Consider the following 19,787-nt stretch of genomic DNA (forward strand, 5'->3'; position numbering starts at 1 on the left):
AGCCAGAACAGCGCGGCCGGCGGCGCGCCCACAGCCGTTGCCGGGGCCGCCGCCAGCGGCGCGCCGCCAGTTCCCGCCGGCGCGGCGGCGGCGGCGGCGGCAGCGGCGTCAGCTGCGCGCGCGGGGACGGGCGCCGGAACGGGCACGGCGCCCCGTACCAGAAGCACCTGCGACTCCAGGGTCCCAGAGTCCACCGCGACCCCGCCGCCGCCGCTGCCGGGCGGGAGCGCCGCAAAAGTGGTGGATCCTGCGTGGACATCCCACAGCAGCTCCGCCTCGGGGCACGGGTCCCGCGCCGGCGCCTGCTGCGGCGCCGCCCACATCGACGCCGAGGCCGCGGCCGCGGCCGCCGCGGCCGCGCCCCCTGCGGCGGCGGGCCGCGGGTCGCCGCCGGCCGCGCTGTCCGGCGTCCACAGCAACCGCAGCCGCGTCCGGCCCTCGTCGACCCGCCAAGCGAGCTGCAGGCTGCCGCGCCGCCGGTCCGGCACGCACCGCACGCGCCCGCGCCCGCTCCCCGCCGCCGCTGCCCCGTCCTCTGCAGCAGCCGCCAACCCCTCATCCTGCCCATCATCCGCCGCTGCCGCTGCCGCCGCCGCGGTGCCCTCCTCAGCTGCAGCGCCGCCGCTGCCGCTGCAGGCGCCTGGTTGGGACGACGCACGTATGATGCCGGCTGGGAGGATGTATAGGACGCGCCACGGCTGCCCTACGTGATACAGGATGGCCATGACCCTGGCCTGCACGCTGCTGGCCATGGGCGCCAATATCTGCGCCGCAGGAGTGGGGGGGCGGGGCGTACGGCAGCGTCAAGGGTGCCGCAAAGGAGGGCCGCGGCGCCGCCATGGGGCTGCCGGTGCACGGGCCGCGGCTGGAGACCCGCAGGGAGCTGCTGCGCGGCTTCTACTCGGAACCAACCAGGCGCCACGCGAGCCGAGGTGTCGCGCGCGGCGGCGCGCCTGATCATATCACGCTGTCAGGTCGCACCTTGGCGGGGTTGGCATATGAGGGGAGCCACGAGTGCATGAATCCGTCGTGGGACAGGTGGTGCAGGGAGTCCAGGCTCTCGTGGCGGCACCTGCAAGGCCGCAGCGCGCGCGACGAGAAGAGCGACGGACCCAGCAGCCGCTGCCGCAGCCGCGTCGCGAGCCGCGCGGCGCTGGACGGGTGGGGGTGGTGGTGCGCCACCCCTGTAGCGGCGGGGCCACCGAGCTGGTGCGGCGCAGCTGCAGCTGGCCGCGCGGCCGCGTCGCCGCCGGCGGGGCCGGCGTGGCCGCGGGCGCGCGCCGGGCCGGGGTGGTCGGGCGTCTGCGGGCGCGGCGTAGTGCGCAGGCGGCGGCGCGCGTCCCCACAGGAGTTGGAGCTAGACCCCGGCGCGGACATGAGTCGGCATGCAGAGGCCGCAACACAGGGCGCGGCGGCCGCGCATTCGCAGGCAAGGCAAGCGGTGCGGCACATATCTGCGGTATGCGGCTGGAGCGGGCGGCCTTCAGCAAGACAAAGATGTCGAACGCACCTCGGGTTCAGCCCCTCCGCCCAGCTGCTCATAAGTCGGCAGCTCCAGCAACTCCATCAGCAGCTCCACCTGCTGCCACATCAGCAGGCTCGGGGGCGCCGTCCCAAAGTCCACCAGCCGAGCGCGCACGTGGCGCCGCCGCTGGGGCCTCTGGTGCTGGGGCTGCTGCAAGTGCCGCCGCCGCGGCACGGGCGTCGCGGCGGCCGCGTCGTGCGGCGCCCCCGCGCCGGCGCTGCTGCTGCTGCTGCTGCTACTGCTGCAGCTGTTGCTGCAACACGGGATGTGCGCATCCTCTGCCGGTGCGCTGCCAAGAGCGCTGCCGATCCTGCTGCATCCGCTGGTACACGTGCTGCTGCTGCTGCTGCTGCTGCCGCTGCCGCCGCTGTGGTTGCTCGCCCTGGGCCCTTTGTCAGTGCTGGAGCCGTTGAGGGCGTCCACGATGTGCCGCAGGCAGCGCATGGATGCCGCATCCACCTCTTCACTTGCACCTCCTAACAACACAATGTCCAGCCCGATCACGCCGCCGTCGCACCCGCCCGTGCCGGCCACGGCATTGAACGCGGCGACCGCGGCTCCCGCTTCGGCGTCGCGGACGCGCACGCCGCTGTTCACAAACACCACGACGCGCCCCGCCTCGGGCGACTGCCGTTGTGGGCGGGGCTGCTGCTGCTGCTGCTGCTGCTGATGTCGCTGCTGCTGCTGCTGCAGCGGCTGCGCCGTGCCGACGCGTTGGCGGCACAGCAGCAGCGCGAGCCGCAGTGCGGGCAGGAGCTCGAACGAGTCGCCTGCGGTCGCAGATCCGTGCTGCCAGGGGTCGGCGAACAGCAGGCCGCCATCTTCAGCGCCCGGCGGCACCAGCACGCGCGGGGCGCGCCCCGCGCATATCACCGCTGCGTCGTCGGGCGCGTGCGGCAGCGCGAGCGCGGCGCGGCTGACGGCGCGCACGCAGCTCAGTGCGAAGCGGCCGCGGTTGGGAGACAGGTCCTCGGAGCGGGCGTCCTCGCTGGTGTCAATCACATACACCCAAAGGCCCGAGGATGCACCGCCGCCGAGCAGCATCGCGCCAGCACTGCGCGCCCGACCAGAGTGCCGCTGCTCAGAATTCGGCGGGCTGCCCCTGGCAGGGCTCCTGTTCGGCTGCTTTGTAATGCCCTCCTCTGCTGGCATGGACTTCCTATCAAAGGGCGTTCGACCAGCGGAGCACCCCACCAAGCCACTGCCTGGCTGGTCGGGCCTCGACCCAGTCGAGAGCGCTATCACCGATGACAACTAGGGCACTGCTCTGCTTATAGCTTTCTACCGGGCTTGCACCGCGCCCTAGAATCCCCGGTGGGCCCTCTCCGATGCCACGGTCACTGCCGCACCAATGATGAACTTTGTTGCAACAACAATCATCGTGTTATCGGTATACGCAGCAGTTCCGATGTGGGAGAGGCGCCGAGGGCATGGTGATAGATAGATCATTGTCAGGATCACGCAGTGCTGCGAAGCACGGTTGAAAATCAGTCATAAAGGCCATCCATCGCCTCAGCTGCAGTCCTCGAGGATATCATACCAAGGAAGCCGCCTCACTGTGCAGGTCAAATCCCTTGTGATCGAGTCAATGCGACGACGCACAAATGCAAGATGTGTGTTGGCTCCATGATCCCTGAGCGAAGTAAGCAAGATATGAACCGTTGTTTGAACCAATGTGGCGCCCGCGGGCTACACGCGTGTCCGTGTCCAGCCCACCGCCCCAGCCCAACCAGAGGTGTTGATGATCAGCCGATTAGGCAAGCACAGCTGCGGGCGAGGCACAGCTGCTGACCCCCTGAATGCAGCAGCCTGTTTTGTGGCAGGAAACTTGGCTCATCCGGTCATTGCAACCTGATGCGGTGTGCCAGGCATCGCCCGGGACTCGAAATATGTGTGTCGGCGCAGCAGTCGGTGTTGACCGCAAGACCACATGACAACCACAGGACCGTGGAGGGCTCACGGCTGGGCGCGCCATCCGCCAATCCAAGGACTGTGCAGCTCAGGATTCATCATCCAGCATTTGACAAGTCCATGGAGGCCCAGCAGGAGCACCTACCGATTCGCACCTCCAACGAGCGCCGGCTGCATCTGCACATTCGCCACGAGCAATCGTCCTTCGCAGCTCACTGCGGACACCTTATCTGATGACAAAATGGTATGTAGATCGGAACTCGTGAGTCATTCACATCGACGGGTGGGTGTGACGTACGAGCCGCGTCAGACGATGCGGCTTTCGGGCTTCAGGGTCGACAATGGCTTGCTTATAGTGCATAGCAGACCTTGCTGACGCAAACCACGCAGTTTGAAACCACGCACATTTGCAGAACACACAACCACCCTTTTCACCGTGCCTTCATTGCAGCTGAAAGTATGATCTCTGTCGCCAACCGCTCCTCGGCGCTGCAAAGCCGCGCCGCCGGCTCGCGCGCGGTCCCGGCTTTCGCCGCCCGCCGCGCTGTCCGCGTGCAGGCAGTGCCCGATCCTGCTCGGGTGCGGCCGTCTGCCTGCAAATCCCAACCCTGGCCGCCCGTTGCGACCGGGTCTGCCGACGCCGCCACTGCCCTTTTGCGGCCAGCAATGTTGCAGACTGGGCCCGTTGATGTCGCCACTGCCCGGACCCCCCCCATTGTCAAGCTGCTGCCTGCTCCTCACCTCAATGGCCCCTCTCATCGCCCTGCATCCATCGCTGTATGCAGAGTGACCAGGCCGGGGGCGAGAACGCCACCAAGGACCTGAGTGACGTCAGTGCGGTGAGCGGGCACACTCGCTGCTCCCGACGCACTGACGGCTGCGGCCCAGATTGCAATGAACCGTCGTGGCCGTCCACACCTGTCGCGTGGGGTCTGCCTCACCCAGGGGTCTCCATTATGTTATGATACGGGTACGCTATGATGAATGCAGCCTGCACGACCATTACGGGTACGCTATGATGAATGCAGCCTGCACGACCATTGCCGGTGCTGTCGCCCGCTCACGTCTCGTGCCCTCACGCGTCGCGACGACCATCTCGTCTCGCACCCGCAGCCCACCTCCCTGAAAGATGTCGGGCCCGCCATCCGCGAGGCCGCCCCCGTGATGGCGCCAGCCTTCGAGGCCCCCCTCCTGCTGCCGACCTTCAGCCGCCGCCGCGAGATCTTCGCCGGCCGCCTCGCCATCGTTGGCTTCGCCTCCGTCGCTGCGTGGGAGGTGCGCGCGGGTGGGGCAGGAAATAAAGGCTGCCCCAGGTCGACCGTATGCAGTATTTGCTCAAAGAGAGGTGCTTTCGTGTTGTGCGTCCCTCTGAGATGTCATTCCTGCCTGCACAAAGCATAAGGGGGAGTCAATCCTGCAATGTCCTTGCGTGCTCACTCGCCATAGTGCTCATCCATCCTGCCGCACCTTGCGTGGCCCTGCCCCAACCGCTTGCTGTGTGCGCTCACAGATCGCGACGCCTGGCCACCCTGGCCTGCTGAGCATAACCTCCTCCCTCACAGGCTGGTGAGTGCGCGGAGCTGGGGATAAAACATATCACTGCTTTTGGTTAGGGGAAATACAGGCCCATCACTTGCTTGCGGCGTCTGCAAGAATAAAACAGCTTTGAACAGATGTGCTGCATGCAACAGATGTGGGACCAGTCGCCCATGCCCATGCAGCAGCAATTGATTTCCGTGCATGTCGCTTCTTTTTGGTGCTGTACCGTTTTCCATTCCCTGTGGATGCATCCACTTTCGCAGGTCCCTCCCCCTCACCAAGCTGGTGTACTCTGGCCTCATTGCCCACGGCCTCCTGGGCCTGCTATGGCCCGGCAGCCCCACTTACTCCAGCGCCAACAAGCGTGACTACGCCAGGTGCGCTGGCTCGTGCGGGCCTGCCAGTGCCATGCTGTCCGTACACACCTCGACGCTGAGCAAGAAGGGTCCATGTATGCAAGGGCTTGATACCTGCTTGTGTGCGGCAATCGAGGGTGCATGTATAGCTGGCAGGGCTAACCAGCTGATGCTGAATTAGGGTGGCTGTGGTGTGGTGGGGTGGATGAATTGTTCAGAGTCGTGCACCTGTTACGGTTGCCTGCACGTTCGCCCCCTTGGTATGCAGGCGCCCCGAGGGCCCCCCGACCGCGGCGGTGAACCCGTTCACCAACCCCCAGAAGTTCTTTGGCACCAGCTCCTTCTGGGGCTACACCAAGAAGAACGAGGTGCGCCACCAGCGATGCATTCCTTTGTCATTGCAACTCGTGTCCTGGTTATGTTACGCAGCAGAATGGAGTATCCAACACACGCATGTGAGGCGACACCAGTATGTGGTGTGGTGCTAGCGCAATCTTACCCCAGCTGTTATCCATACCTTTGTCCGCAGCTCTTTGTGGGCCGTATGTCCATGATTGGCTTCTTCATGGGCCTCATCAACGAGATGCAGAGCGGGCTGGGCCCTATCGGTCAGGTGCGTGTTGACTCTGGCGGGGCTTGAGGTAGTTGGTGCGATGCGTGAGACTTGGGCAGTAGAAGGTGTGTGCTTGGGGGTGTGCAACACAGATGTGTGTCCTCCGGTATTGTGAAACGTTAGTAATACGTGCCAATTTATGTTATGAAATTGTTGTATTCTCCTTCATTTTGCAGGTATCGTGGTGGCTAGGCAACCCCACCCCCAGCGATGAGTTCTACAGCAAGGCCAAGGTGGCTATTCTAGGCTTTGCCGCCCTGGTTACTGTCATTGGCTACGCCACAGGCCGTGCAGGCACTGTGGAGGGAGGTGAGCACAATTGTGGTTCATCAAATAATGTTGGGGTTCAAGTTGAATCACTTGAATCGATCGATCATGACTCAGATGGAAGGTGACTCACATTTAAGCAACGCGCAACTAAGATTGATCCCCTTGCTCCCGTGCACATCTCACCCTGCAGAGGAGGATATCTTCTAAACAACATCAGTTGCAGTATGTGTCGACGAGGAAGAGGTGTGTTGCAGTAGGTCTGCACAAGAAAATATGTGCTGTTTCGCTTATGCGCTTCTAATGCATGAGTTATTTGATACTGTGTGGTATAAGGAGTAGTGGGCAGGTTCTTGTTTTGTGTACGCTTTTCTGAATATGGCTGGTTTTGCAAGCCAATGTACATGTATGTATATGTATTGTTTGTTAGAATAGTAGCCCTTTGGTGTAACCGACTGTATGTGAACAACTCCTACATCTGATGTCATTTTGCATGCCTGACTGTATGTGACAAACACTGTGGTGTAGTGTTGATGCTGAAGAGTATACGCAACAGTTACCATCACCGTTGAACATAAAATGTCATGACAGTGGGAAATTTAACTCTGCAGTGTCGCATGTCGTGACAAATGTTTTCCAACTATCACAACTGTGAAAACAACCTACCCTCAACCTTGCAAGCCTGCAACATTGAACATAAAATGTCATGACAGTGGGAAATTTAACTCTGCAGTGTCGCATGTCGTGACAAATGTTTTCCAACTATCACAACTGTGAAAACAACCTACCCTCAACCTTGCAAGCCTGCAACACTGGCAGATCTGTGGGGTAAATCATAGATATCCACGCCGTGTGCCCAATGATTGAGCATGTAAAACCATGGCCACCACATAGTAGAATAAGAAAAATTTGCATGCTGTTTGTTTGCTTGCGCATGGAAAAGCTGTCGATGTTGGGCAGTGCACCAATAATGATGTTCATTTTGCAATGTGAAAGTGAAGACTATTGTGAAAATATATGCGTATGGTGTCACCTACAAGCTTGCAAGCGCTCAGTGTCGTGAGTTGGTCTTCTGGTGTTGCATACTCATGACCTGAGTGACTGCACAGTAACGTTGACCAGGTCTCCATCCTCGGGTGGTGGTGGCGTCGACTTCATCAGCAACACTTCACCATAGGATGCCGCTCAGCACGCAGCAATTGGGATATTTCATGTCTGGATGGAGCTGGTGAGAGCACCGTCGCTAGGCGAATCGTGCCTGCCGGCGAGCTGTGGCTGCAGATTGCATGCTGGCCACAAGCCCGCCGCACCCTCTCGTCCATTCCCTGCGTGCTCCAGAGCCACTTGGATATTTTTTAGCGCGGCTAATTTCACCGTTGTATATGCTCATGATCCTGGCGTTACTAGGAGTGTTGACGCAATCCGCGTCAGGTTGAGACATTCTTTTGCGCGGCTTTCGGGCTTCAGGGTCGACTGCGGGTTGCTTATATGCCCGAAGCAGCCTTACATTGGCACAACACGAATCATACCTGAAATCTACAACCACGATCACCCAAGTGAACCCCTTTCCTCTCAATTTGACGTCGACGTCGCCAAGATGATCTCCGCCGTCAACCGCCCCACCGCCCTTGCGCGCGGCACCGCCCGCCCCCGCGCGGGCGTTGCTGCCGTGGGCCTTGGCGCTCGCCGTGTCGTCCGTGTGCAGGCGCTGCCCGATCCCTCGCGGGTGGGTGTGCATTGGGGGGGGGTGTGCGTGAGGGTGAGCCCGCCCGCACGATGCCCGCGTGGGATGTGATGCGTGCGATTGCGTTTCCTGTGTGCTGCCACCTCACAAAAAACCCTGTGCCTATTTGCAGAGCGACGAGGCTTTTGGTGAGGGCAAGACTAAGGACCTGACTGATGTCAAGCCGGTGAGCAGGCTGCTGTACGCATGTGTAGGCGGGACGCAAAATTGGACGGGGCTGTGCAGCAGACGGCTCCGCAACCCAACCAGCTGATGTGCCACCTGCACTCATCTTAATAGGCGCCTGCCAGCTCAGCAGCTGCACGTATTTGCATGCAGCTGCCGGCCTGATTTGACGGCTCCCCTTGCGACCCGTCCACCCCGCCCCGCAGCCGGCTTCCGTCAAGGACATCGGCCCTGCTGTCCGCGAGGCCGCCCCCGTGATGGCGCCAGCCTTTGAGGCCCCCCTCCTGCTGCCCACTTTCAGCCGCCGCCGCGAGATCTTCGCCGGCCGCCTCGCCATCGTCGGCTTCGCCGCCGTCGCCGCGTGGGAGGTGTGTTTCTGGGCCTTGCAATTTGATCTTTGCCTGTTGGATGGTCGAGCGCTGAGGGACAGGCAGGTGTTGGTTGCTTCCTTTGCGGGAATGAGGTAGTGCATGGGCCTGGTGGTGCATTCCCCATGTCGGTTTCCTGCATGATGGTGCGCAGACTGGTGTGGTGTGTGTCGTGTTTTGAGAGACAATTCTCCCTCTGCCCCCACCCGGCTGCAGATCCTGACCCCAAGCCACCCCGGCATCCTGAACATCACCTCCTCCCTCACCGGTTGGTGAGTGTGTGGTGCAGTCAATTCCATTTTTGGCCTGTGCAACTTGGTGCCTTGCGGACAGGGTTGTTGCTGTTTGATGAGACCACAACATCAAAACCTCTCCAAGCTATCTCCTCAATGCTCCTCTCACACGCACCACCTGAATCACTTGCAATTTATTTCAGGTCTCTGGCCACCACCAAGCTGGTGTACTCTGCGTTTATCGGTCACGGTCTGCTGGGCCTGATCTGGCCTGGCTCGCCCACCTACTCCAGGGCTAACATCAACGACTACAACAAGTGCGTAGCTGGATGGATAGGTTATTGCTCGCAATGTGCCACTTGTCATAAAGTAGAATGAGTTGACTGTGTTTATGTTTTGTTACAGTGGAGGTGTGATGTGTACGCGAAACACAAGTGCGTCTCCCCAGCACGTGTACCTCCCCCAAAATCTTTGTTATCTGCCAGGCGCCCCGAGGGCCCCCCGACTGCGGCGGTGAACCCGTTCACCAACCCCCAGAGGTTCTTTGGCACCAGCTCCTTCTGGGGCTACACCAAGAAGAATGAGGTGAGTTGTGCAATTCTAATATGTATGCCGCATAAGGTGGTTGTAAAGGTTGACAGGTTCTCTGCAATGGGTGTGTGTAATATATGTGGAATAGCTATGAGAATGGTGGTACACTGTGAAAATTTCATGCATGTTGAAATGCTGTCTAATACCTCCCACTCATTTGCTGTGCTTGCAGCTGTTCGTGGGCCGTATGTCCATGATTGGCTTCTTCATGGGCCTTGTCAACGAGATGCAGAGCGGCCTGGGTCCCATCGGTCAGGTGGGTTTGTGGACTGTTAGCGATGAGTCTGCATGTATAATTGCCCTTTTGATATCTTGTGAATGTGTGTACAAGTGCGGTGTACTTGCTGACAATCTGAATGTTGCAGGCAGTAGCCAACAACCTGAATGTTGCAGGCAGTAGCCAACGAGCAAACCCTCTGCACTCGGACAGGTGTCATGGTGGCTGGGCAACAACTCACCCACCGATGAGTTCTACAGCAAGGCTGCTATGGCCATCCTGGGCTTTGCTGCCCTGGTCACCATCATCGGCTATGGCTCAGGCCGTGCCGGTACTGTTGAGGGTGGTGAGTCAAATGCGTGATGATGTTATGTGTTGCCCAACGTCACGCACAGCTGTATGTATGAAAGTTGACGTTGCAACTGTGACTCTGTATATTGTTACAAAAGTTCTCCTACTCTCATCATTGTCCCTCACAATAACCTGTCAAACATCTCTCACCATCTTCCTCTTGCTTGCAGAGGAGGAGATCTTCTAAACTGCATTGCAACTCTGGTCTGTGGAAAAGGCATTGCAATGTTATGTCTGAACCATGGCTGCTTGGATTTTTTGTGAACTGTACACCAGCTCTCATATGTGCACATTTTGCAGTGTGAGGAGTGAGAGTGTAGAGAAGAGGTGAAAGTTTTGCTCTCTGTGTACGTTGCTGTGAATTGGGCACAGCTGCACATCGTGTAACAAATATGCTTTGACATTCTGAAATCTTAAACAATTGAATTGAAATTATAATTGATAAGAGATATGTGTCCCCAACATACGTTGATCGTTGAAATGGGCAGAACTGTTCACTTGAACAATTAAAATGGTACTCCAATCCCATATTGATTCATCAATCAGCGCTGACCACCATTATACAATGTTATATAGCATAAAATACAAAGTTTTTTTTGTATGATACCATACTTATGCAGCAATTATCCACCGTTACGTTTGGTGCTCACACCCTCATGCTTTTGTACATCGATTTGATAATTATCATCACTCGCTATCTGGCATCAAGCCGGCCGTACTACGCGGCTCCCCCTCTGTTCAAGCATCACCCACCACTTACTACCATTGCATGGCCTACGCCATGACAACTTAACATACCCTGCTGTCATGCGTGCATATGCAAATCTGCGCGGCAATCTGGGCCTTGCATTCCTGTTAACCCAGCCAGCACGAAGATGGCATTTGCACATATGTGCCCACTGCATGCCAACGCTCACAAAAGGCAGTCTTGCATGCCTGCTGTCAACGGCGTGCACTGTGGCACCCTCAACCTCACACAATGTCGACGCAGAAAAGTTTAGCCACATGATGAGTGTAGACTGGTGTAGAAATTGGCGACTGCGAGGCGCTGTAACAATCCAATACTAGATACACACACCAGCTACAATTGCACGGCTCTGGCCTGCCGGTGCGGTGGCACATCTCAACTGCAAGCTGTTTGGCGGCTGACGCACTTTGCTTGGTGAAATCAAGTACAGGCAATGTGAGACTCTGCAGCGTTGGTTGTTGGTGCAGACAGTCTAATGTTCTCTGGGGTGATTGGGTGAAACACGTCTTGAGCCCGCTCTGGTGCTGATAGGTGGCCACCCACCTCAACCGCTCCCATGGGAACGGATGAGCACGCGCTTCGGGTGCTTGCAACGACAATATTAGGAATAAAGGAGGAAAAGCATGATTCTGGTGCTGATAGGTGGCCACCCACCTCAACCGCTCCCATGGGAACGGATGAGCACGCGCTTCGGGTGCTTGCAACGACAATATTAGGAATAAAGGAGGAAAAGCATGATTCTGGATGAAGGGTGCAACCTACAGCTGTGCCCCCAGCAAATCCAATGGTTTGTATGCTTGCATCAAGTGACTGGTTGGGACGGCGGTGCTGGGCGAATCACGGCTCTGTCCGCTAAAGCAGCTGGGCACCAGGCCAGCCTCAAAGATGCGTCGACATCGTGTTGCCAACGCTTGGGAGCAGAGATGGTCCAACTTACATCAATGGTTCAATTGAGCCTCATATTCAGCGTTATCACGGTGAGCGTTGACGCAACCAGCGCCAAGTTCACATTTTCGTGCGGCGTTCTGACTTCGAGGTCGACCGCAGCTTGCTTATAGCACCAGGAAACTCGCTCATTGGCACAAAAAAGCACGCTTAGAACTCGTACACCCGCTAAAACTCAGTGAACGCCCTCTTCTCCTGCTGTGACTACATCGCTGACACCATGATCACCGCTGTCAACCGCCCCGCCGTCCGCACGGTCCGCGCCGCCGCACCAGGTGCCGGCACCGCGGCCGTGCGTTTTGGTGCCCGCCGCGTGGTCCGCGTGCAGGCTTCGCCCGATCCCCCCAAGGTGCGCCGCGGCAAGCGCATGCGCGCACTGCCCGTGCCCCCCAGACGCGGGCCGCCCCCAGCCCTGCGTTGGTCATGACGTCACGCGCCCCATCTCAGTCTCCTCCCTCAATACCTTGGGACACTGCATATCCTTCTCACAGAGTGCCGCCTCTGAGAATGCGGGCGAGCGCGTCGTCAAGGACATCAGTGACTCCCGGGTGGTGAGTTTTATGTGCCTGGTTGCTTGGCAGGGATGGGGTCCGTGGGGATTGCAAACCCCACACACAGCTGGTCAAGTGCCTGCGCAAGCGCCGTGCAGTTTGCTGCGCCTGAATTGAGTCGGACGGTATCCTCATGCGGCTGGTGCTCCTGCAAAACAGCCAAGGTTTACGTCTAGATTTGTGCTGCAACCGGCTGACCTCGCCCCTGCGTTGCCCTGGCGCACTGCCCCTGCAGCCTACCTCCGCACAAGACGTCGGCCCGGCGCTCTTTGAGGCGCAGCCCCACATGGCCTCCCACTACAAGGCGCCCAACTGGCTGCCCGCCTTCACCCGCCGCCGCGAGATCTTCGCGGGGCGCCTGGCCATCCTGGGCTTTGCTGCCGCCTGCGCTTTTGAGGTGTGTGCACGAGTGCTTGTTCAGAAACAAATGCTTGTTTTGTTGTGCCTGCTGTTATTCTGTTGGCGCATTCAGCCTGCTGTCTTGCTTCATGAGTTGGGTTTTTGCACGCTCACCATCAACTCATCTCCCAACTCCTGCTTTGTGCACGCAGGTCCTCACCCCAGACCACCTCGGCCCCATGGGCCTTACCTCGGCTCTCACCGGCTGGTGAGCGGACGGAGGGGATTGGTGTATTGATTGGTCAGGAATGCAGTGGTTGTTTAGGCGTTCGGTTGGTCCTGCGTGCCATGCAAGATGACACCTGCAACTTGGTGATAACACCCGTGCAGGTCGATCCCCACCGTCCAGCTGCTCTACACCGCGTTTGTGGGCCATGGCCTGCTGGCGCTGACCTGGCCAGGCAGCCCCACATTCGCAGATGCTAACATCCAGGACTACATGAAGTGCGTTGGGTGATGCGTTCTGCTTGTATCTGGGCACTCACTCCCCCATGGTGGAGTGCGCTGGTGTAATGTACTTGACATGCACGTATATTGTTGTGAAGTGGTGACCCAGTAGTCTCTCTGTGACACGAGAGGTGCACACCTGCCGATCATCCACCCAGGCGTCCCGAGGGTCCTCCCACCCTGTCTGTGAACCCGTTCGCCAACCCCGCCAAGTTCCTCGGTTGCAGGTGAGGAGTGAGCGGATGTGTGTGACCGTATGCTGTTCATGCATGTGTGTTTCTAGGAATAGGGCAGGTATCCTTCCTGTCTACGGCACTAATCAGTCAATATATCCATTTTCAACCCGCACCTGTGCAGCCCCCACTTTGGCTTCACCAAGAAGAATGAGGCAAGTGGATGTTTACATTGCAACAATGAGATATATGTATTTTGCTTCGTGCAAGTTGTCATTTTGTGTGAGCGAAGGAGGGAGTATGTGTGATTGATGATAGTATTGACCACTAATAATGATACCAACTCTCTGATCAATCTGGTGCACACCCACAGTTGTTCCAGGGTCGTCTGACTATGCTGGGCTTTCTCGCGGCGGTGATGAACGAGACGCAGACTGGTCTTGGCCCCATTGGCCAGGTGAGACATGAACAGAATCGTGCAATTGAGATTGTTGATATTCTGATAAGTTTGTGCGATATGTACATCAAGATAGTATGGTTATCACACTCTCAACACGCATTGGTACAACCCACCCATATGACTTGCAGGTGGCATTTGCACTCGGCAACATCAACCCCAGCGATGAGCTGTACCGTACGGTCGGGCTGTGGATTGTGGCATGGGGCATTCTGGTCACCGGCATTGCATACGCCTCTGGACACGCCGGTACTGCTCTGGGTGGTGAGTAGTGGGATTCTGGTCACCGGCATTGCATACGCCTCTGGACACGCCGGTACTGCTCTGGGTGGTGAGTAGTGGGATTATGCAGACATTAATCTTTACACAAAGCTGCTTACGGGGCATGCGAGCATTGTCTGTGACAAGGAGGTGTGAGTCTGTTGGCTAATAAACGGTTGTACACTGATTTAGACCACAATGTTATTACTCCCTCTCATTTTCAATCTATCTCTGCTTCTACCTCTCCTTTTCCTCCTTTTCCCCGCATTACAGAGGAAGACATCTTCTAAATCTGCTGAACAAGCAAACAGAATTATGATTGAAAATGCTGAGGGTGCTGTGAGGGAATTGTATGCGTAGTTTTTGAGAATGATTCAACTCTGTATGTAGTAAGCATGGTGTGTGTGTATTATGTTATGTTGTGTGTATATGTATATGTGCCGTGAGTAATTGTGATAGTTGCAATTGATTCACGATTTGAATCAGTTAAGGTTTTCCAGTTTTGATAATGCTTCAATTGGAGCACAGTGTTGTGAATGTGGTATTTTGCCCACGTGTTGTTTTGTACCATTGTAATCTTACTGAAACACATACATTCAAGTATCTTACAGTGACGATCAGATGTATAGTCTTATATACCTACCCACACATGCAAGATGCGCAGGTGAACACACGCTTGTCCCACACAAACTGCTATCACGAAAAAATATTTCCACAGCAACATTACAAATTTTGCATATTGTCAAGCATAAGCATATAGGATCACATCAATTTGTGAGAAATCACTACTTATTGATGCACACCATGACTTTGCCTGTACACCTAAACATTCATTTACCCCCACTCCTAGCTGCTCCACCCGCAGCAGCGCTGCCACCCTCGCCGCCCCCGCCAATAACCCGCCGGGCTGCCCGCCGCCGCTCCTCCTGAGCCATCTGCCGCCGTAACTTCCCCCTTGGATCTGGGTCCTGCGCCCCAATAGAGATTTGTGAGGGGGAAAGGTGACCGGTCAAGTATCAGTGTATTAACCTCCTCTCTGTTGCCCACAAGATCGTACCAGCCTGCGCCATTGCATCCCCTCTTCCCTCCCTGCGCGGCACCATGTTTGGATCAACAAAAAGCACCCTTCCACTCCCTGGATTATTGGTACCAGGCGTGTACCACGTCCTGCCTTCACGTCTTGTGAACGCTAAATTTGCTCGCGCCTTCAGCGCAAGCCGCAAAACCGGCTGCTGTGGTGTGCACCCTCACCCCCGCGCCCACGCACACACAGGGGGCAGCCAGCGGGACCTTGAAGGGACGAGGGCCCCGGCTCACGTCTGTCGCATACAACTCCTCCAGGGACGCCCCCACCCCCAGATACCGCGCCTTGCGCAGCCACTCCTGCGCCATGGCCATGCTGCGCTGGCAGCCCTAGAGAGTCCGATGGGGAGGTAGGCATGTGAGCTTGGAGATGCAGGCCATGCCTGACGCGGCCGGCGCGGCGTGGCAACGCCGCTGCATCGCACGTCAGCGCGGCACAGCGGCGGCGCACGACTGCGGAGTCCCCAACATGGCCCTTCAAAGCGCTACTGCTGGCTGAGGTGCGCTGACTGTCAGGCCCCGGCGCAGGGTCAAGTGCCTCGCAACTCAGGAGGGGAGCTTCTAGGTGGATGCTGACCTGTCCGTGGAGGTACATCTTGGCCAGCCGCAGCATCGCGTTGGGGTCCCCATCGCGCGAGTTCTAGCAATGCAGTGTGTGTGTGTGTGTGTGTTTGCGGGGGGTGGGGGGGGAGGGTGGGAGAGAGAGAGAGTGCGTGTGTATGTGTATGTGTGTGTGTGTGTGTGTGTGTGTGTGTGTTCGCGCAAGCGTGCGTGAGTGGGTGGTGAGATGTGCGTGCATTTGCCTGTGATTGTCGTGTATGCCTTTTTGCGTGTGCTTGCGTGTGCGTTTTGCCCGGCCGTTGCTCTTGCCCAGAACATGACATGTTCTGACGCGCCACGCGGCGCCCTCAGACCTGCCCACCTCCAATTCCTCGACAAACCACTGCCGCTCTTTGAACCGTACGAGGTCCTGCAGCGGTATGCGCCCCTGCTGCCTGGTGGCGGGGGTCGGACGGGTCCAAGGTTGGGTTGCGGCCTCACGGGATCGCGTCAGCGAGTATGCGGCTGCGCGTGGTATAATTCGCGGCGCTGCAAGGCAAAGACTTGCGCGCTCGTATAGGGGGGACCGCGGCGGGGCGGCGCCTCACCCTCTGAGGGATGCGCGGCGACGCTGCCGCCGCCGCCGGTGTTGCCGTAGCCCCAAAGCGCTGGCGGCCACCACCAGGGTAAAGGAGCACGCAGAAAGCACCGCAGCCGCTAGCCGCGGTCTCCGTCGCCACCATGGCTGCGTTGCGCCAGGTTCGTCGGCTTTCCGTCCGCTTGTGCTAGGTGCGCCACTGCGGCTGCTGCTGCTCCCGCCGTCGTCTGCATCGCCCAGCACGTCTGACGCTTCGTTGATGTCCTCATGTTTTTGTGGCATCTTCAAAGTGCCAATAACTATACCTGTAGCCGTGCCGGCTGCGAGGACAGCGAACATACAAGCTGCAGATCTAGATCAATACGTACAGCGCGTGTTTTACGCATATCCTTCAGTGTAGTTGTTTATCAATATCAAGCTGCATTCAAGAAACACCGAAACAAACACCATACGTCGATCCACCGCACAGTCCTTGTTGAACTGTTGTTTGCGCGGCTTTGCGTGTCCCGTGACAGCCGACAGAAAAACTGGCTGAACCAATAGCACATAATCAATCAGACGTGTGCTCGCTCTTTGCGTAGCTCCTGCGGGCAGAACACTCATTTTTTGCCGCAGTGCTGTAGTCGTGCTGTCGTCGACCGAGCGCGCTGCCGCGGCGGCCCGCGCCGGCGGCATGCGGGCGGGGACCCTGGCGCGGCAGGTGGTTGCGGGGGCGCCTTGAGCGCACTGGGAAGGCAGCCACGGCGCTCATGGAGGCGGAGTTTGAACCCGCGGCCGCACCCGGCCATGTTTCTCGCGGGCGGCTGCTGGGGCCTGGCAGTGTGCTCGCGCGCCGCATCGAGCAGCAGCAAGCCGCGGCCGCGGCAACGGCTGCGGCGCGGCGGCGGCGGCGCGACGGACATCTTCTCGGCGAACCCGGCAGCGGCGACGCCGGGGGCGGCGCGGACGGCGGGGCCGCGGAGGATTCGGAAGCGGAGCGGGCAGTGCTGACGTGGCCGGAGCTATGGGATGCCCGGGCCCTCGCCTCGAACCTCGCCTCGGCGCCGTCGCTCGACGGCGCCGCGCGCCGCGCGCGCGCGGGCGTTGACTGGGGCCCGGCGACGGCGGGCGAGCTGAGGCGGAGGCGGCTGCGGGAGGGACGGCTGCGGGACAGGCGCGCGGATGCGGCGATTCTGCGGTACAGCGAGCAGCTGGCTGTCTCGCTCGGGAACAGGCAGCAGCAGCAGCAGCAGCAGCAGCAGCAGCAGCAGCAGCAGCAGCAGCAGCAGCAGCAGGAGGAGCAGCAAGAGGAGCAGCAGGAAGAGCGGCAAGCTGCAAAGATCGCGACGTCGGCCAAGCGGCGTCGCATCGATGGTGCCAACGGCTCACCCGGGCTGCCGGGCGTGGCAAGCGGCCCGCAGGTGCGTCCCCTGAGGGTCCCCTGTGCCGAGGGGCGGTGCGTTTGGCCGAATCACTGACTTTTCAGCCCACCCTCTAGCTGCATGCGCCCGCCCGCGGCGAAGCGCGCAGGCGCTTCGAGCGGCGGCGCTGGGGCGTCAACACTCTCGTTCATTTCGCAGTCCCTGGGTTCTGACCCACCAGCCGCGACCCCACTCACGCACGCTGCGCCGCGCGGCGTCCCCCCATCGCCCCCAAATGACGCCGTGTCCACCGCCAGGGCTGGGTGTGCTTGAACCGCCAGGGTGCCCCGGGGCCGGAGGGGCGGGGAGACGCAGCGGCGCCCACGTGAGCGGCGGGGGCGCCCGGCTCCAGGCGGCGCGCTTGGCGGGCCCTTGACTCGCAGCGCCCAGAGCAGCCGCGCCGCGCGCTCTGCTGCCTGCGAGCCAGGACTCTACCCACATGCGGCTGCTTTGCTCACATTGTTGTCCACAATGCAAATGTGCCGCATGCTCATATCTTACCGTAAAGCCAGAGGCAGCGAACAGGTGTGATTCCACATCAACACCCGCTAGGGCGCCGACGAATCGCCCCTCACGGCGCCCCGCCCACGCGTCTTCCACCAGGCTGGAGGTCTGCGGCGCCGCCAACCACAGCCTCGACGGCGCGTGCGCGGCGTGCGGCGCGCCGCGCTGGGACGGGGCGGGCGGGCAGCTGGCCGCGCGCGTGGCGGCGCTGCTGCAGACGGCTGACCTTGAGGGCACGACGGGCAAGCAGGTGCGGCTCAACAATTTTGGCTGCCGACTCATCGCATTCTTTGGCAAGAATGATGGCCATGGGCGTGTTGTTGGAGGTTGGCGGTGGTGGGCAGTGCCAGTCGCCGCGCCCCGCGTGCAACGGACGCGCCGCCCCGCGGCGCGCGCCGTGCGCCGCGCGCCGCGCCGTCTCGTGGCGCCAGGCGGCGACGCGCGAGCGCCCGTCATTCGCCGCGCGCGCCTCCGCTGCCTGCAGGTGGCTGCTCGGCTGCAAGCCGAGTCTGGAAGCCTCCCTGATTGGGGGACGGCCACCCACCCCGCCATGCTGCGCGCGGCCGTGGCGGAAAACCTCTCGCGGCGCCGCCTGGCGCTGCAGCGACGCGCGGCGGCGGGGCCACGGAGGGAGGCTGGGGAGGGGGTGGGGCGGCGGCGCGGGGGCGAGGGGGGCGGCGCGGAGGGGCTGATGCATTCGGTGGGGTGCCCGGAGGAGGGCGCAGGGCTGCAGGCGGCACTGCAAGCGTGGCTCGAAGGACAGCGGCGCTCACGACAGCAGCAGCAGCAGCAGCAGCAGCAGCAGCAGCAGCAACAGCAAGCGGAGGAGCAGGCGGCGCTGCCAGCACCGTCCAGGCAGCCGCCCCGGGGTTCAAACCCGCCCGACACGCCCACGGGCGCTCCTGTAACACCAGGGGCCCCGGGTGGCGCGGCCCCCGCAGAGGCGCGCGGGCCCGGCGGCGCGCCGGCAGAAGCGGCGGCCGCGCTAGCGGCCGGCGCCGGCCTGCTGCTGCTGCGGCGGCTCTGCGTCGCGAGGGGCGCGGGGGAGGCGGCTGCGGCGGCGGCGATGGGATCAGACCTGGTAGAGGGGCCGGCTGTTGCTGCCGACCCTCAGCTAGCGCTGGTGAGCGGGTTGGTGGGAGACCCTGCTGTGCATGCTGGGCTGGGCTGGTCTGCGTCTCGCTGCGCAGCGTGGCGCTGCTCTTGCTGCGGTGTCACTGTGCTGTGCTGCGCTATGCCGTGCCGCGCTGTGGTGTGCTGTTCTGTGCTGTTCTGTGCTGTGCTGTGCTGTGCTGTGCTGTGCTGTGCTGTGCTGTGCTGTGTTGTGCTGTGCTGGGCTGCGCTGCGCTGCGCTGCGCTGCGCTGCGCTGTGCTGTGCTGTGCTGTGCTGTATCATGCCGTGCACCGCTGTGCCGTGCTGCATAGTGCCGAGTTGCGCGGGGGCGTCAGGTAGCTGCAAGCTCCTCTCATGCAACCTCACCGGCGCCTCTTGACCCCAGCGCCCCGCCCTTACTGCGCCACACCCGCCCCTGCCTCAAATGCTCCACTCGCCTTGAATCCCATGCCTGCTTTGCAGCCCCCTAGCTATTGGTGGGCGGGCCAGGAGCTGGATGCCGCCGTTGCAGCGCACCGACAGCAGCAGCAGCAGCAGCAGCAGCAGCAGCAGCAGCAGCAGCAGCAGCAGTTGCCGCCCGACCCCGGCCCTCGGATGAGCCACGCTGCCGCCGGGCCGCCCGAACAGGGCAGAGCGGAGGACGCCAGCGGCGCCGCGGGCCGGCTCGCGCCGCGCGCTCTGCGGCGG

The 19,787-nt window shown here is 60.4% G+C and overlaps 6 protein-coding genes across 6 annotated transcripts; 5 read left to right on the top strand and 1 right to left on the bottom strand.

Moving 5' to 3' along the window:
• Window positions 1-957: 957 nt before the first annotated feature.
• Window positions 958-2,569, bottom strand: MNEG_5543 (hypothetical protein; the record flags this gene model as incomplete). Its single annotated transcript, XM_014045976.1, has 2 exons — window positions 958-1,302; window positions 1,511-2,569. The coding sequence occupies 2 exons, from the start codon at window positions 2,567-2,569 to the stop codon at window positions 958-960; spliced, it is 1,404 nt and encodes a 467-aa protein (XP_013901430.1).
• Window positions 2,570-3,895: 1,326 nt separating this feature from the next.
• Window positions 3,896-6,421, top strand: MNEG_5544 (chloroplast photosystem II-associated protein; the record flags this gene model as incomplete). Its single annotated transcript, XM_014045977.1, has 9 exons — window positions 3,896-4,015; window positions 4,222-4,275; window positions 4,550-4,711; window positions 4,947-5,002; window positions 5,239-5,352; window positions 5,600-5,699; window positions 5,861-5,944; window positions 6,121-6,253; window positions 6,405-6,421. 9 exons carry the CDS (start codon window positions 3,896-3,898, stop codon window positions 6,419-6,421), a joined length of 840 nt encoding a protein of 279 aa, XP_013901431.1.
• Window positions 6,422-7,808: 1,387 nt separating this feature from the next.
• On the top strand, window positions 7,809-10,067 carry MNEG_5545 (Photosystem II protein; the record flags this gene model as incomplete). Its single annotated transcript, XM_014045978.1, has 9 exons — window positions 7,809-7,937; window positions 8,068-8,121; window positions 8,327-8,488; window positions 8,705-8,760; window positions 8,925-9,038; window positions 9,207-9,306; window positions 9,485-9,568; window positions 9,743-9,875; window positions 10,051-10,067. The coding sequence occupies 9 exons, from the start codon at window positions 7,809-7,811 to the stop codon at window positions 10,065-10,067; spliced, it is 849 nt and encodes a 282-aa protein (XP_013901432.1).
• A 1,726-nt stretch (window positions 10,068-11,793) lies between these two features.
• On the top strand, window positions 11,794-12,980 carry MNEG_5546 (hypothetical protein; the record flags this gene model as incomplete). Its single annotated transcript, XM_014045979.1, has 5 exons — window positions 11,794-11,922; window positions 12,065-12,124; window positions 12,360-12,521; window positions 12,676-12,731; window positions 12,854-12,980. 5 exons carry the CDS (start codon window positions 11,794-11,796, stop codon window positions 12,978-12,980), a joined length of 534 nt encoding a protein of 177 aa, XP_013901433.1.
• A 557-nt stretch (window positions 12,981-13,537) lies between these two features.
• Window positions 13,538-14,151, top strand: MNEG_5547 (hypothetical protein; the record flags this gene model as incomplete). The annotated part of the gene is made up of 3 exons (XM_014045980.1): window positions 13,538-13,600; window positions 13,732-13,864; window positions 14,135-14,151. The coding sequence occupies 3 exons, from the start codon at window positions 13,538-13,540 to the stop codon at window positions 14,149-14,151; spliced, it is 213 nt and encodes a 70-aa protein (XP_013901434.1).
• Window positions 14,152-16,831: 2,680 nt separating this feature from the next.
• On the top strand, window positions 16,832-18,975 carry MNEG_5548 (hypothetical protein; the record flags this gene model as incomplete). The annotated part of the gene is made up of 4 exons (XM_014045981.1): window positions 16,832-17,482; window positions 17,740-17,807; window positions 18,086-18,236; window positions 18,928-18,975. 4 exons carry the CDS (start codon window positions 16,832-16,834, stop codon window positions 18,973-18,975), a joined length of 918 nt encoding a protein of 305 aa, XP_013901435.1.
• Between the last annotated feature and the right edge of the window lie 812 nt (window positions 18,976-19,787).

The sequence above is a fragment of the Monoraphidium neglectum genome (genome assembly GCF_000611645.1).
Source record: "Monoraphidium neglectum strain SAG 48.87 unplaced genomic scaffold scaffold00836, whole genome shotgun sequence".
In the NCBI taxonomy this organism is placed as follows: Eukaryota; Viridiplantae; Chlorophyta; class Chlorophyceae; order Sphaeropleales; family Selenastraceae; genus Monoraphidium; species Monoraphidium neglectum.